The sequence below is a fragment of the Parathielavia appendiculata genome, assembly GCF_033297405.1.
Source record: "Parathielavia appendiculata strain CBS 731.68 unplaced genomic scaffold N657scaffold_12, whole genome shotgun sequence".
In the NCBI taxonomy this organism is placed as follows: Eukaryota; Fungi; Ascomycota; class Sordariomycetes; order Sordariales; family Chaetomiaceae; genus Parathielavia; species Parathielavia appendiculata.
Window position 1 is genome coordinate 782,081 of NW_026944231.1, and position 16,455 is coordinate 798,535.

General features: G+C 56.0%; 4 protein-coding genes and 1 non-coding gene across 5 annotated transcripts; 3 read left to right on the forward strand and 2 right to left on the reverse strand.

Moving 5' to 3' along the window:
- Nucleotides 1–1,340: 1,340 nt before the first annotated feature.
- Nucleotides 1,341–7,059, reverse strand: N657DRAFT_683060 (uncharacterized protein; the record flags this gene model as incomplete). The annotated part of the gene is made up of 3 exons (XM_062796540.1): nt 1,341–1,384; nt 1,504–3,403; nt 3,463–7,059. The coding sequence occupies 3 exons, from the start codon at nt 7,057–7,059 to the stop codon at nt 1,341–1,343; spliced, it is 5,541 nt and encodes a 1,846-aa protein (XP_062645209.1).
- A 352-nt stretch (nt 7,060–7,411) lies between these two features.
- Nucleotides 7,412–8,729, forward strand: N657DRAFT_129420 (uncharacterized protein). Its single transcript, XM_062785862.1, has one exon. It carries the CDS (start codon nt 7,764–7,766, stop codon nt 8,466–8,468), a length of 705 nt encoding a protein of 234 aa, XP_062645210.1. The 5' UTR covers nt 7,412–7,763; the 3' UTR covers nt 8,469–8,729.
- Nucleotides 8,730–8,989: 260 nt separating this feature from the next.
- N657DRAFT_657983 (uncharacterized protein) lies at nt 8,990–10,342 on the reverse strand (the record flags this gene model as incomplete). Its single annotated transcript, XM_062794849.1, has 1 exon — nt 8,990–10,342. One exon carries the CDS (start codon nt 10,340–10,342, stop codon nt 8,990–8,992), a length of 1,353 nt encoding a protein of 450 aa, XP_062645211.1.
- Nucleotides 10,343–12,360: 2,018 nt separating this feature from the next.
- Nucleotides 12,361–14,617, forward strand: N657DRAFT_635997 (uncharacterized protein; the record flags this gene model as incomplete). The annotated part of the gene is made up of 5 exons (XM_062791384.1): nt 12,361–12,391; nt 12,473–12,869; nt 12,923–13,578; nt 13,629–13,751; nt 13,827–14,617. 5 exons carry the CDS (start codon nt 12,361–12,363, stop codon nt 14,615–14,617), a joined length of 1,998 nt encoding a protein of 665 aa, XP_062645212.1.
- A 1,502-nt stretch (nt 14,618–16,119) lies between these two features.
- On the forward strand, nt 16,120–16,203 carry N657DRAFT_t119. Its single transcript has one exon. It is a non-coding gene; the product is annotated as a tRNA-Lys (tRNA).
- Nucleotides 16,204–16,455: the final 252 nt, after the last annotated feature.

A 16,455-nucleotide genomic window follows, 5' to 3' on the forward strand; every position in this document is an offset into this window, starting at 1 on the left:
ATCGAAATTGAAGACAGGGAGAGTGCAGGCATGCCAATTGTACAACTATACAGTTATCAACCCGAAATATCCAATCCATTGAATATTTCACCAGAGCCATCCAATGTCTGCTCCTTCAGCCTTGCACAACAGTTTCGTTCCGAACGGTAGGTCTACAATATGAATAGCCATCAGGGTATCAGCTCTAGAAGCGCTGTCATCGCTGTCCCCGCAATCATGGCCACCGTAAGGGGTTTTGTAGTCTCAGCTCATCGGTCAGTCCAAACAGGCTAGCACTCGAGACAGCTCCAACGCGCCAACCCCAGCCCCCACGCCAACAACGCCAATAAAATCTAGCCTAGAAATCAGACGAAATCAGACGAGAAACATTAACAGGAACCTTGGCGAGACAAACAGTGTGCAAGACTCAAAAAAGCAAGCCAAGTTCCATGGGTCATACCCGTCGTAACCGTCGTAACCGTCGTAACCGTCGTAACCAACAGCAACAGGAAGTCATCTCGACCTCCACCCCATCCCAATTCCCACGACGGGACCTCACCACGGACACTCACTCTCTCTTCCCTGCACTCAACCAACATTACCTCTTTCTAGTCCCTTTGCCTTTTCCTTCTTTGCAAAGCAAACTCCCATGGAACTTTCCAACACAGAAAAGCTTTGCTGAACTTCTTTCCTGAACTCTCCTCCCACAAACCTCAAAGCAAACCCAGAGATTCGCTAAACATGCCTGCCCATCATCCCACATCACAATCCTCCGAAAAGTTACAAGACAACGTCTATATGAGCAAAACACCAAACTTCAACCCAACCTCTTTCCATACCCTAGAACCCCATTCCAACCAGCCACCACCACCTCCCTCTCCTTGCCTTCTCCCAAGCTGTCGAGAAATTAAATCCGCCACCCACCCAATACGTAACTAAGTAACCGCAAGAAGCTAAGCTATGCTCGCAACGGGAAGACGGAACAGAGCAGGACCAGGCAACCCAGTAACCAGCCGGCAGCCTGTCTGTCCCTTTTCCCCTTCTCTTTCCCTGTTCTGTAGCCGCCACCCCCCGTTCGCTCGGCCGTCGCCATCCCCAGTCGCTGTTTCCTATCTATCCCCACGTCGGACTACCATTCACATTGTACAAGCCCCCCAGATACAACACTCGACACATTTCCACAAGAGACCAGGTCTGTTTGTACCTGTACTGCGTCCTCCTCCATAGGTAAGGTAGGCAAGTCAAAGTCAAAATCAACTGAAACTGTGTCCACTCCCTATTGACGCCAACGTCCAGACACCCATCACCATTCGTTGTTTTCTTTGCAGCGTTTTTCTCTTTTGCTTTCTCTTTTGCTTGACCTAAAAAGTCTCCGTATCCTGCGAGGCCATCGAGCCAAAGGTATCTGCACGTTTCACAACCAAAGTCAGCCTCAAAGTCCATCCATCTTTTCTCCAAAAAAAAAAAAAACACAAGGAAAAATCGAAAAATAAGTAACGACGAGGAGAGCGGAAAAAAACTAACCTCTCTTCCTCCTCCCATCCTCCCCACCCTTAATACTACTACTCCCCGTAGGCGTCATAGGCCTCGGCCCACTCGGCCTCCTCCCGACCCCACCACCACCACCACCATCCTTCCCACCACCTCCACCAACACTGAGATGTCCCTGGTGACTGACATAGCTCGCCGTCGGCACGCCGTGCGTCATGGTGCCATACCCGCTCTCGACGCTGTGATGCGGCAGCGGGCTCGGACTTCCGCTTCCGCTTCCGCCGCCGTGCCCGTGATGATGATGCGGCTTCTGCAGTTTGCTGAGCCGCTTGTTTTGCGGCGGCGTCATCGTCGCGCCTACCCCATGGCTCTGGCTCGGGCTGGACGGCAGCTGGTGATGGTGATGGTAATCAATGGCCTCCTTTGGCGGCCGCGGCGGAGGAGGAGCGGTAGTACCAGCCGTCATGTTGTTATTGTTGTTGTTGGCTATGGTAGCAGTGGCAGGGGAGGACGACGACCAGTGTTGCTGGTATTGGTGATGGTCGCCGGCGGCCGAGCCGTAGCTGTTGGTGTGCTGGTGCTGCTGGCCGCCGCCGAACCTGTTCAGACTGGTAGCGGAGCCAGCCCAGTCGGCCGACCTGGGGCTCGTGGGCGAGTCGAACCCCAACGCCTGCGACTCGAGCGCCGCCTTGAAACGCTCCGTCTGGCCCTGGCGCGGCTGCGGGTGCACCAGGTTGAGCGAGTCGCGGTGCGCCTTATACTTGGGATCTTCGGGCGTCATGTTCATGCTCACCCAGTTAGGGTCGGTGGCCTGCGACGGCGACATCTGCCCTGCATACATTTGCTCGCCGCGATCCTCGTGATGGTAGCCGTGAGGCAGATCCGTCTCGGAGAAGCCGGTGTGGAGCTTGTCGCTCTGGAAACCTTGCGGCGGGGCAGCGAACTGGTAGTTGTCCTGGTAAACATGATCCAGAGACCCCGAGCGGGACGGCCCGCCGTTGGGGAACTGGGCGTTCTCGTCCTTGCTCGATTGCTTGCTGTGGCGGGACTCAGGCACACCGCTCGACGCTGTTGTCTCAGACCAGCGCGAGATCTTGGGAATGCGGAACCAGCTCGACCGCCCGGACTTGTGCTTCTTGCTCTCCTCCGTCCGGGGCGTGTTCTCATTGCTCTGCATTTGCGCGGGCGCGCCGGGGGGGGTAGCCAGCGGGACCGAGCTGGCGCGTTGCTCCTGCCCAGCAGGCGTCATCAAGTGCTGCTCGTCGTTTCTCCGCCCATGGTCGTACTCCTCCTCATTGTCCTCGGGCACGGTGCTTATCCTGTGCGCCGAGACCTTGCGGTCGTACCCGGGCTTGACCGACGTTCCGCGAGACTGAATCGACAGATAGCCAGACTGTGACGCATGGCTCGCTGTCGAGGTGCCAGCCATGCCTTCGGGTTCGTAACCATGATCCTGCTCATCCTGCACCTCTGGCTGAAGGTGATCATACGAGGGCCCGCCCTGGTTGCTCTGGCTTCCGTGCATGTTGGCCGGTGCGGTTTGCGCCTTGAGAACGTCGACTTCGTTCAGCAATTGCATGAGCATGTCCTCGATCCTGCCGAGGTCGTTCGCCCCCTTCGCGCTCAACCCCTTCAGAGCGCGACGAAAGATGCTCCCTTTCTTGGCATTGATGTCGTCACCGTTGATGGTCCCCGCTTGCGAGCCGCCCTGGATTGAGCGGGTAGCGCTGCCAGGGTACGGGCGCGGACCATTGATCGCGCGCTGGACCGTCTTCTCGGTATTCTCCTTGACCTCTGTGATGATGACATCCTCGGTGTCGGCGAGCAGCCTCTTGAGGTCCTCAAAGTTGTTGCGCATTTCCGTCGCGGATCGGACGAGCGTCACCAGGATCTCCGTGTCGCGTGCGCTGCGCTGGGCGTCGCGGACCATCAACTGCAGCCATGTTAGCCACTACAATCGATAAAAGCTGACAGGAGCGTCCAAGCACTTACGTGTTGCATCAACGCAATAATATCCTTCGATTCGATCCTCTCAATGCCAGTCCCGGTCGCGGCATCGTACATCGGGGAGCCCATGCCCTGAGACATGCCACTCATGTGGCGGACATGCTTGGGCGTGGAGTAGAACGGATCCTCCACGCCCACGCCCGGAGCGACATCAATACCTTTGCCTTTCGCAAGCTGAAGATCAGGCGTCTTATTGGGTCCCTGCGAGATGTAGCCCTCGTCCACCTTGTGGCCAAGCGGGCTGCGAGTGCCATAGGGGTCGCCGAATCCTTGATTCTCAAAGCCTGGGCCTCCGAGCAAAGTGTTGTTAATACCGGGGAGGTTGGCGATAGGGCTGGAGCCCTCGTAGGGGTTGGTGACGAGCGTATCGCGCTTCTTGTCCTCGGACGTGCGGTACCATTCGTCGTGTTCCTGGCTGGGCTGACGGCTGTGATTCTGCATCGCCGCCATACCCGCAGCTGCGCCGGCCATGCTCAGGTCATGGCCACTTCTTTGCTGGGGAAGGTCCGGGGAAGAATAAGCCCCGTCCAGGTGCTGATACTCGATATCATCCTCCCGGTGCTGTGGATGTTGCCGCGGCGTCGCATCCCCAGCCCACTGTTGTTCGCCGTGGCGACCTCTCTCGCCATCGAGAAGGGACGGGTTCGTCAGTAAGTCATCGTCGTGCCAATCGCCAAACTCTGGCATCGGGTCGTTCGGGTCGGGCATGCTGCTGAAACCCAACTTGGGCTGATCCTCGTGGTAGACCAGCTTCTCAGCACTGACCGTGTCGATACCGGGCCGCGGACCATTCTGGGTCCGCTCTTTAAACGACTTGTTGCGCTGAACGCCAGCTCCTTGAAACTCAATCTCGTCATCCGGAATGACCTCCTGGCCTTTGGCATTCTGGGCCCTGAGGACGGCGGCAGCGGCGCCGACCGCAGCGCTGGTGATGGCCGCCTCCGAGACGGTCGGCGACTGCCGGTAAGCAGTCTGAGGCACCTTCCTGCCGTAGTCGTCGAGCTCATACTCGACGAACTCCCGTGACCTGTGGCTCCCGGATGCCGGAGTCTGTGTCCGGTCCTGGTCGTAGTCACGCTGACTTTGCAGGGACCGCTTGGATGGAGTGCCTGGGTCGCGAGAGCGCTCCTCCTCAAGCGTAGCCATGGACTCACGTCCGTTGTACATCTGGTTCCCCGCGGTGCTGGAGGAGGTAGTGAGGACAGAACCGTCAAGCATCGACCCGTCAACCAGAGATGCCACGTTCGACTCAATGCCGACCGGGTGGACAAAGTCGGGATTCAGGCCCACGGCGCGAACGGCCTGGCCAGAAGTGACTCGCTCCAGTTCGCTACCCACCGGGCTCATGGTGTTAACTTGGTCAATGGCTGAGCTTCTCGCGCTTCGATTGTCATCCATAACCTCCCGACTCGGCCTGGAGTGTATTGACCCATCTTGCCGAGGGGATCTTCCGGCCGACGAAATAGAGTCGGCAGCACGATGAACCGCCCGCGATTCGTGGTTTGCCTCACTCGCCTCCGTGTAACCCGAAACGCTGGGGATCGGACTCAGGCCCCGCCGCTCGGGTTGGTATGGGACGTACTTCAACGGAGGCGGGACGTCCTGGGTGCTGTAGTAGTCGAACGGGCTATCAGGAGCATATGCTGGGCCGCGTTCGGAATCGTCATACTCTTCGTCCTCCTCCTCCTCCTCTTGGTACTTCTTGGATAGACGCGATGGCACTTTCTTGCCGTTGTCGTCAATGATGTATTCGTCCCACTTCCCGGTTCGTTGGTTGGGCAGGGCCTTCAAGTCTCCGTGAGAGACATTAGCATGCTGGGCCCCCAGAGCTTGTAGATTGGCCGAGTTCCTGGTTGGCGTGGGGGTGGAGGAGCGAGAGAACTGGTTATGAGAAACTTCACGGCCGGGTGTGAGCTCTTCGCTGGCGGATTGAGGCCGGTCTGTCTCGGCAGTCAAGATGGATGCCCTGGTCACGTCCGAGGCGTTCACGTCGCTCATCAGCGGCATCGGGGGAACCGGCGCAGACAGTTCCGACTCTTCGTCCTCGAGCGCATGGTCAGACCCGCGACTCCGCATCTCAGCCCTGCGCCGCCTCCGGGAGCGCTGCTTCCCGTCTGAGGGCGAATCGAGGATTTCATGGGCAGCAACAGCGGCCGCGCCAATCGCAGCGCCAGCGGCCGCAGCAGCTTTCAGACGGTCGGTGCTGCGCATGGGCGTGTCGTCAAGAGCATGGCGGTCGTCCTCCATCGACTCAGTGCTGAGAGCGCTACTGTCATCGAAGTCGTTGCGGGCTTCCCGGTCCCGGCTCTCTTTGCTCCGCATGCTGTCCCGCGGGTTGACATGGCTCTTGTCGGTGGCGCCGGACCGTCGCCTGTCGCTAGCGTATTCGTCTCTCGAGGCTGTAGTCGTGCTGGACGTGACGGAATCACGGCGGCTCTTGTGCTTGCTCTGCTCCCTCTTCAGAGCGTTGAGTTCGGGGAGGATGAGACGGCGAATGGCATCCTCGACTGTCTCGAGCAGTTTAGGATTGTTGATTGACGATGCCTTGGAAGCGCTTGACCGGATGGAGTGTTGATCCGCTGACCGATGGCTCGGGGCGAAGGCAGAGGAGACGACGCTAGAGTCTGCCCCCGAAACGAGAGGCTCGCCTTGCCCCTTGGATCGTCTACGAGGCGAACTAGAGCGCTGTGCATACTTATCTTCCTTGGTCAGGCTGCTAGTCCGGCTTTTGCTTGGCCTATGCTTGCGGTCCTTCTCCTTGTCTCGGTTCTTGGATACCAACATCCTCTCCCGCTCCCGATCGTCGCGGCTCTTGCTGCGGAGCTTGTCTGCAGCGGCTGCGGCGCCCAACCCAGCCGCAGCGCCAAGGAGGTAATCGCCCGTGCGAGACGGACTCCTGCTCCTGCTGCTCTTGACCTCGGACATTCCGAATGACGTGTGTCCCGATCCATCGAGGAAGCTGTCGGGGGGAATCTGCGAAATCTCACTCATGTTTGACGCATGGTAGCTGGCCTTGCTGTCAGCCGTCGGGATCAAGGGACTCGCTGGACGACGACGGCGAGCATTGCCAGCGCGGTCGATCTCGATTTCAATGGGGTTCCGGCTGACCGTGCTCTCCTCCGTGGCCGAGGCGTACGAGCTGGCGTCCTCAATGTCGCCGCTAAGCGCTGACACGCCTTCACTGGTGGTAGCAGCACGGCGAGTGGGGCTCGACTTCCTCGACTTGGTCTGCGTGATTTTGATGCGGTCCCGGTCTGATCCGCCCTTTGACCGGTGTTTGCTGCTGGGTGTTAGGCGGACGCGGACGCTCGGTTTCCGCTGCTCGTCAGCACCGGATGCACCAGCCGCCTTGCCGCCTTCAAAGTATTCAATGAGCAGCGATGTTTGCGACTTGCTGGCCCGATGCCCTGCCCTGATGGTTACGGGAGTGCCGTCATCTGGGAGCGAGTATGAGGATTGTTCGTCACCAAGTTTCGACACATCGGTCCCAACATCGCTTGGAGCGGCGGTAAGAACGGTCGAATTAGTTTCGGTGGGCGCAGGCAGCGGCGGAGCAGCTCGCCTTTTGCTCTCGACGACCATGATTGAAATGTGCTAAGAGACGGCGAGCAGATGTTAAACGGTTAGGTACCGACGGCCTCTCGTTTCCGTTGTCCAATTAATCCCTTCCTTGGGTCCGTCTCTGAGCGTTCAGAAGTAAGTGGTATTGAAAAAAGGAGCGCCAGTGACAATACAGAGAGAATAAAGGCCCAATTGCAAGGTATCTGGCGCAGGCAGTTGACTGGCTTGCCTGTCCTCAGGATCGCATCAGGTGCGGGAAGATATGTAGTCGGTGTGTGAGGTTGAGCGCAGGGAGTCGTTCCATAGGCGGACCTTGAGGAGTAGGGTAGGATGTGATACAACCAGCCAGCCTGGTAGGAGACCAGAAACTTGTGAGCCCGAGAGGGTGCACTGGGAGAACGGACGAGCGATGGTGATGGTACGTACAAGTCAAACAGGCGCAAGAGGGGGAAAAAAAATGGGCAATCGGGGTGGCCCTGTAGCAAAAAGCGGGAGGCGGCGCAAGACGGGAGCCGGGGCGTTGTTGTCGAAGCGGCAACCAAGCAACCAAGCTGCGCCGGTAACAGCGGGGCAGGCCACAGAGTGACAGCGACGGCAGCCCAATCGCAGCGTCGGCGGATAAGAGGTACGGAGTAACTTTATTAGGTGGCTTTTCTGCGAGCTAGACGGGGCAGCCGACTTGTGGGCGGCGACCGAGACGTGGGCCGAGGAGTGGTGGATGATTGATGCAGAAGAGATCGCCCAAGTGGCGGATTGTGCAAAAGTGCGCGCACAGGCAGAGAGCCTTTGGTTCTGTGGCTTCTCTGCAGCGAACTTGGGCCTCCGACTTGCTCAGGATTTCCGTGGCCGATCCGGGGCCACGAGTCCAGGACCTATGGGAGGCTTTGTTATGGTTCAGGAGTGGCCCAGCGTGCTCGATGTGCTGGCGGTGCTTGATGGGGGCCGGCCAATTGCGCTTGGAGTCTGGGTTCTCTGATGCAGCAACGTACAGCTTGGGAAACGGCGGCGCAGAGCAAATGGAAGACAGGGCCAGACGAGGCTCACAGGCTGTGAAACTCGAAACACAGGGCCAGTGCCGATGCTCGGTACTGTGGGTAAGTAATAGAGCGGAGCGGCGGGAGTGCGTTGGGCACCGTGAGAAACCGAGTCGCAGAACACCTCCGAAGCTTGAAAATCAGACGAGCACGTCGCTGGCGGGATTTTGGCAAACGGGGAGGCTGGGCTGGCGGTTTGTTGACATTCAGCTTTCCGTCTCCCGCCAAGACCAAAAAGTTGCCCTGGCCAGGGTCGTAAGGTCTGGACGAGACGAACAGGGAATGAGGGTGCCAAGGGCGAACCCAACCATCTCCCCGCCACGGAGCAAGTTCATGGTTTCCACTTTCCAGGCAGTCAAACAAAAAAAGATGGAACATAAATATATTCGTTCTTGAGAGGCAAGTTTTCGGTTTGTCAACTAGGGTCGGGGGAAGCGTCGTCTACAGATAGTAATACTAAGTTGATGCTCTATTTGCTGAGAAGGTGGTTTAATCTGGGTGTGAGCTGCTGTATCGTACAAAGTACTGGCCAGCGACAAGGGACTTCAAGCTCTGATGCGGGTCGTCCCGCTGTGGCGGGGATCGTGGAACAGCCGTCTCCGTGGGGAGCCTGCCCACGTTTCGGAGACGGCGAAATCGATTCCCTCTGTACGGACAGTGGTGTCGCCGTTGACGCGGATCATGGCAAGCAAAAGTAAATATCAAAGTTGTTATGTTGTATCTCTGTATCCCAAGATCCTATCGCTACTCCAGCCCCATACTGTGGAGAACCTACCCCTGCGGACAGCGTCCAAGAAACCGTAACCATGTCCTGACCAAACGCCCTAACAGAACCCAGTGGACCGAGTATCGATACCACCCATGACTTGATGCAAATCCGAATATCAGACCAAATCCACCGAATATGCCCCCGACCCTCATTTCTTCGTCTTCTTGTTCGTGACATACTCAACATCAGCGCCTCTGAGAATGTCCCTCACAACCGGGTTCTCCAGGTAGTGGATTGCAAACCCGGCGCCAAGCAAGCTTTTGAGCACCTCGACCCTGGCATGGAGCGACCAGGTGTCGATGAGCAGAAACTGGTTGTACACGCGGATCCGTTCACGGTACCCAAACTCTCGGAACTCGCCCTCGTCCGTCGTCGACCCGCCCGTGTGCGGGTTGGGGCCCGAGCGGCCGGCCGTCGAGTATCCCGGCCCCTTGCCCCGCTCGAGCGAGGTGACGATGCTGGAAAAGTTGGACCGGAGATTCCTCCGCTCCTTCTTCGATACTGTCTTGGACGAATCCCGGACAATCTCGCCCATCCGCGTCATGATTCGGTGCTGGTTGTACTGCTGATCGAAGCTTTCGCCCGTGTCCGCTTCGTAGTCGCGGGCAGACTCGAAAAGGAGCGCAATGTTGACGCCGGCGCTGGTCTGCACGTCCGGGTCCGAGCTGTCGAGCTGCTCCATGAAGGCTTCGATGGCGGCCTCAAACTGGACCGTCAGATCGTCCATGTGACTCGCCACGAACGCCCAGGCCTGCAGCGCGGCCGTGACTACCGCGCCGCTGTCGGGTGCGTTGACTGAGTGGCCGTCGCTTTCGACGATCTCAAGCAGAAAGTCGAGGACTTCCTCTGCCGCGTTGCTTGAACCGCCTCCGTATGTCACGGCAAAGCAAAGCGCGCGAATCGTCTCCACTTTAATTGCTTCTGCATCTGCCTCCGCGTCGTGGCAGGCAGACTTCAGTATCGGCAGGGCTTGGTCGAAAATGGTGTCCGAGGGACATGTGATAAGCGTCAAGGTGAAGGCCTTGATCGCCCGTAATCGCTCTTCCTCGCTGCTTCCGTTCTTACTGTCCTTGAGTAGGATGGGCATGATGTCGGCAACGGATCGATCGAGCTGCCGTAGGGCGACATGGTGCTTCAAAATGTGATTGTATCCTCCCAGTGTAGCTTCGCGCCCCTGGACGCTGCTCCGCTTGCGATCTTGCAGCTCCGTCACGCGGTCCTGCAGCCGCTCAGCCCACGTGTAATCTGTGTTGTCCTCGTCTCCAGAAACCGAGCCGGTGTCGATGGTCGTAATGTCGTCATTGTCAGATGCGCTTGCGTACTCGTCCTCGGACGCGTAGCGGCTGCCGGGGTGCGAGCTAGGCCGTGAGCCGGGTCGCGAGTTGCCTGGAGATCCGTTTGGAGAGTGGTTCGAAGAAGAAAGGCCTGATTCCGCCTTCGCGCGTGCCCTGCGGGACACTGTCTTGGCTCCGCCGAGTGCTCTTCTCCTAAGATCAGACATATCCGTAGGTGTGCGTGTGCTCGTTGACTAGACGTTCGCTCGCGCTCTATCCGAATCGCGAGCTTCCGCCACGACGTTGTGTCAGGTGTCCTGGGTAGTAGAGAGCTGTGATGTATTCTGATGTGCCGAGCGTGCGTCGCAAGATGTATTTGACAGCGTATTCGAGTAGCCAAGGACGTCGGTAATACGTGTCGCGGAATCAGTATATTCTGGTACTTCTTGAAGTAGGAAATCAAGATTGGGCAGAGAATCCATGGGGTGTTGCGGATTATAGGCCGCTGGTCGATTGGGTATCGCGTCCTGCAGTCAGTAAGTCACGAGTTACATACAGAGAGTTCTCCGAGGCTGCATTGAACGCGAATATTGAAAGTGTGAGTATATTCGAGTGGAAAATGAGAGCGCCTGCATATAACTCGAAAGTGTGTGTGGGGCTGGTCCTGTGGGTCACAAAGCAGCAATGACGCATGAAGACGCGCCACAGACCAATTCCCAGGCCACGCACACCTTGGGTTTCAATGTGGAGGGCTGGCCTAAAAGCCTGGCCACTTCATGCCGACTTGAAATCTCTCTTTTTCTTGTCGTTTGGAATTTCTCTTTCCGTTGTAATATGTTCCCACTCTGACGCCCTCGGTAACATTGTCTTTTGAGGTTATCGCGAAAGATCAGGTAGGCGCAGCTGTCTGTCTGAGGTTGGCGGGGTCGGGTCCACACCGGCGTCCCTTGTCAGCGCTTCGTATGGCGGGGTTCAATCTAGGTTTGAAATGGAAGAGCAAAGTCAACGAACAAGACCAATAAGATGGAGAAATGACATCAAAAAAAGAAGAAATTGGGAGAGTAATAAACTATACTGAAGCTTTTGGTTTTATAAGCATCTCAAAAAGCTCAATGCTTCATGAGGATATGAGGACAACGAGATCGAAGAGCATTTTTGCTCACTCCGTGAATAACATTTAAGTGGTTGCATATCAGAGTGGGGCATCTGGGCGGTGGAGACTTCGAGGGAATGGAATGCTCAACTTGGAGCATCGACCTCAACAGTCCCCAACACCAGACGAAAAAAACCAGGTAAGATATACAGCAACATGGAACCTAAGATTGTGCAGAGAGCTATGGCTGTGTGCTGCCAGCAATCTGGATATGGCGATGTATCACGTATTCGAGCTCAAGCAAGGGTTCTTCAGATAGCGTACCGAGGTCCTACTCGACCTGAAAGCACAAGAGCTCGATACCAGGGCAGCTTGACACCTGACAAAGGCCGGGCATCGGGAGAATGCTGAGCAGTCCTGCCAGCCCCGCATCTGGCGCCTACTTCGTAGCTCGAGTCCCATGACCACACCTCGGAAGTCTGCTCCATGATAAGAACTGAATCACTGCGCTGAACAACCGAGCTGTTATCACCCCGCGAGGACATCTGAAAGACAGCAGTTACTTGCAGTTCTAGTTTGTGATAACTGCAGCATCCCATTTCGAGAGAGGCACGATAAGGCAACTCGGCTTTCCCAGGTCGCGACTTCCATTGCCAGCTGAGTGCCAGGGTTCAAACTACCAGTCGGGTGCCGGTGGTGACTACCAGAGTGAAGTGGTCTGCCTGGAACACCCCACCTTCCGAAACAGCGTTCACCACTTCAACCACACTTTCGGTGCAATCGCCATCACTGCCTCGCTGCTTTTCTTTCGAGGTTTATCGAATTGTCGTTTTGATTCGATCTCGGAACCCGACTACCTCAAATCATCAGGTTTCCACCCACGAGGCGCGCGGTATCGCCGATCCTTGAAGCCTAACTTCAGGACCCTTGAGCAAGTCGGATACCCTTAACACTTGCATGTCTGTGGCCCTCCGACCACCGGCTGCGACTTCGGTGACAAGGCCTCGTTTTGACATCGCCGCAGTTGTCTGAGCTGCTTCTGACAAAAAGGCCCATGTGCAGCCGAGCGGCAGTGTTCAGAGTTGCTTAGGACCTGTGACATTTATCCAAGCACAGCCCGCAGTGACGTCGGGCTACAAGCAGTAGAGCAAAATGACCGCCTCCTCCGATCACACGAAGTCTGGTTCGTTTCCTTCTCATTTCGTGCTATTATTCATCGACCCGTATGTTTCCGAGTACTGACTGACCCGTCCTTCTTCTCTAGCTGAACTCAGGCTCTACATATCTCAATACTCTGGTACCGTCGACCCATTCCCCGAACGACGTATCATCTTCACCGAAACCAGAAACGTCGTTTCCGTCGGACGGTCATCCAAGGTCTCTACAAAGGGCTTCATTGCTGGCGCCGACAACGTTTGGGTCGACAACCCAGTTATGTCGAGGCTCCATGCCCAATTTACCGCTAGAATGGATATAAACAAGATCGAGATCAAAGATCTGGGCTCTCTCCATGGAACTTTCCTAAATGAGGAGCGGATTCCCGCCGATCAAGGGCGTGAAGTGAATGACGGAGATACTCTGAGGTTTGGAGCTCCCATCTCACGTGGAAAGGAGGAGTTTCTGCCGACTACGGCCAAAGTTGCCATAGTAATCTGCGACCGGTGAGATCCCTTGACTGTTTTATTCATGCAGCTTCTAACGTATCTTGCATCAGCAACAACAAGACCGGTGCTGGTACCTCCGGAACTGGTACCTTCCAGGTCCCGGACGACTCGGATGACGATGGGGCATCCGATGACGATCAGAACCGGCTGCTCGATGGACATACCCCAGTGGCGCAGAAAGGCGCTACTAGAACCGCAACGGAGGTCATTGACTTAACAGACGGATACGCTGACCGCCAAGTCCACCGTGAGGTGGTTGACCTCTCCAGTCCATGCGGTTCACCTATCCGAATTGATGACGACGTAGGCTTGAGACCCGTCGAAACCGAGGATGACAGGATGGAGCTTGCCGCCAACGACGATTCAATGAGCCATGCACGTCAGGAGTCCGTGAGGCACGAGAATTGGGACTGCAATGGTGACCTGCCGCACCTCGATGAGATTCTCGGCGTCAATCGTATCCTGGAGGCCGAGCATAGACATTGGTACGACTCCGAGGAAGATGATGATTTTGAGGACGACGAGATTGTCACAAACACTCCCAGTGAGTACAGCAACGAGGAGAGCGAAGTCGACTACCCGGAGGAGGAGGAATCGGATAGCGAGATTGTCGACGACGACGACCCTGAGGACAAGTTCGACGACGGTATGGATGAGACCGAGTCCGACGATGACTATCCCTCAGATAGGGATTACTCGCCCAATGGTGAGCTTCGTTTTGTGTTGTTTGGCTGTAACAATTGCTAACCCTCTTAGACCACAATCATAGCCACTGGGAGGACCTGCCGCTTGAGGAATTCGATTATCCCGAGATCATGCCGCTGGTAGACTCGTTGTCTCGCCCAATCGAAGCCCCTCTCCACGCCCGCCAGAGCGATAGTGTGCCTAGGACTGTCGGCTTGAGCATTCATGGGTTGCTGAATGCTGAAATGCCGCTACCACCGGTTCCCGCAGGCCGTCAGGAGCCAGGCCAGGCAGAGACAGGACCGTCAGCTAACTTCGATGCAATGGTCTCGCGCGCCGAGGTTTTGGGCGTCATCGCTGGCAAACCCGACTTTTTCCTCGCCAGAGAGCACAACAAGATTGCCATGGTTACGCACAAAGCCGCAGTCGCACGTCCTACATCGTCGGTGCATGCACTGTGCAATCCGGATGAGTCTGGTGGCGAGCCAAGCTCGTACAGGTTTGGTCCAGCAGAGGCCTCGTCCCGTTCCTCAGCGACATACGAAGAGTCAGCGGGAGGTGTCTCTTCTCCTGCAATTGCTAACTCGGCCACAATTTCGAACGGAGAACCGGATGGCTGTTTCGGTCGCACCCGCGTGGCCATACCCGACATTGTTGATCCCAACCAGCCATCCCCTAGTGAGGGGAAGCTGAAGCGGAAGGCGGAGGAGATCTCGGAGACCACTCAGGAACAGGAGGCGTGGGCTGCCAAGGCCACCAAAGCACCCACGCCGGCTCCCTTGCTTCCCTCGGAGAGACAGCAGCAGCAGGAGCAGCAGCCTGAGTCCTCGGAGCAGCATGCTGAGCCTCAGCCAGAGCCCGTGAAAGTCCCCTATGAGCCCTCAGAGCCCGCCAGCCAGGTCGCCGTATCCATTGCATCGTCCCGCGCACCCGGGAGGCCGCTCAAGAGGGCCCGCATGATGCGTGTTGCAGAACGTCTCGGGTATGCAGCGCTTGGCGGCGTCACGGCCGGAGCCATGGTCTTGGGTACCCTGATCTACACTGCTCCCACCTTTGGTTGAGGACCGAGATTGACCCCGATCTGACGGCTTATGGGATGCCACGACCAGATGGAAATGCGGAACAACGGCCACGGCGGCTCTTTCGTTTGTCTTTGATTTGACTCATCTCTTGCTCGCCGGATTCTGTTGTACATTTGACTTGCTACCTGACGATGCTCTGGCGACTGGACGGCAGGAGCTGGACTGGACTTTTTGGGAAAGGGGAGTTTATGGACTTGACTCTGTCTCGCGTTGGCTTTTGACTTTGACTTTAGCCTTGGGCATGGAACGTGGATTATATGTGGGGGAGCACGGGGCAGGAGTGCAGGAGGGAGCATCGAGTTCGTGCTGAATTGGGCTTGGCAAGGGGCATACGGGAGAAAGCCGAGTATGGCTCAGGCGGATCACGCCGTGGCATGATATGGGGTGGCGGGATGGGATAACAGGACGGATACGAATATGAGGGACCTGGCGGTACCGCGCCCGTTATACTGCCCCTGCTTGGGGTTGATGAGATGCCAATCAGTTCTGCGTTTTTTAGTCAGTCATTTTCTCTCTTTTGTTTGCTGTTGTGGTTTGTAGGGATTAGGTACGATCGGTATATTCTCTCGCCCTCTCTCTGTCTAGCTCTCTCGCACTCTCGACAAACTCTCTTAATGCTAGGTAACAGGGTAATTTCCATCTGAGTCGACACTTTCCTTCGATCGATGATTTGGCTGCTGATTTTGCCGAGAAGAAAGGAAGGGATGTGGAGGGCTGGAGGGGGATGGATGCAGGTGCTGCTGGGTGGTGTGGTTAGGGAGTTGATCAGAGTGAGTGAGTCAGTTCAAATCTAGTAATTAGTAGCTGATAGACGTCGTTCGGGTGAGTCTTCCTCTGTATGGGTGTAATGAATGGAATGAGTGGATTGGTGATGATACGATAAACGGTTTTTAGTAACGGCACAGATTTTCTTGTGCTCTCTTCTGATGGGACTTGAGTAGTAGGCCTTAATGATGATGACACTTGGGTTAGGTCAAGGCGGGAAGCGATAGGGATTGTGGCGTTGGGCTGGTGATGTAGGATGGGAGATGGATGTAGAGCCACCGGGTTATTTTGAAGGTGTTTGTATTGTAAGGGGGAGCAAGACATTGTTCAAGAGTATGTGGTGAGGATGGCAGAACCGATTTGGTTACCGTCAATCTTGGTCGCACTACGGCCGTTAAATTTACACTAGGAATCAACCTTTAACCCTTTGCGTTCTTGGCGGTTATTAGTAGGTACGGCAAGAGAGGTGGACAATGACGGATTCAAGTTAAGGTGCTATGACAGAGACGGAACATGTAGCGACAACGGAGCCATTCTAAGCTAGCGAAACCCGTCCATCATCTCCAATTGTTATCTCCTACAAGAAGCGGCATTTAGCAGCTCACTTCTTTGTGCACCACTAACACCGCTTGCGCCTTTCCTCAATTTGTGCATTACATTTTTTTGTTATATATAATAATTGCATTTCAAGTTTCAACAAAAGCACCATCTAGCCTGCCCGGCTAGCTCAATCGGTAGAGCGTGAGACTCTTAATTCTGGGTTCATCTCAAGGTTGTGGGTTCGACCCCCACGTCGGGCTCAATCCCCGGCAGCGATGCCTTCTCTTTTGCACTTTATCCTACCTTGCTTCATCTATTCACCCCTTGTTTTCCCCACTGTCTTGATTCCCATATGCTGCTCTTTTGTTAATCATAAGGGGGGTTCAACTATGAGGAATAGGCTCACTCTTCACATCTTTCTTGTCCCTGTTTTTTCCGCCTCTAATTATTTCCCGTGGTAGCCCCTTTTCGATCTATTCTTTTCTCTTGTGTTCTTGTTGCACTCGCCATTT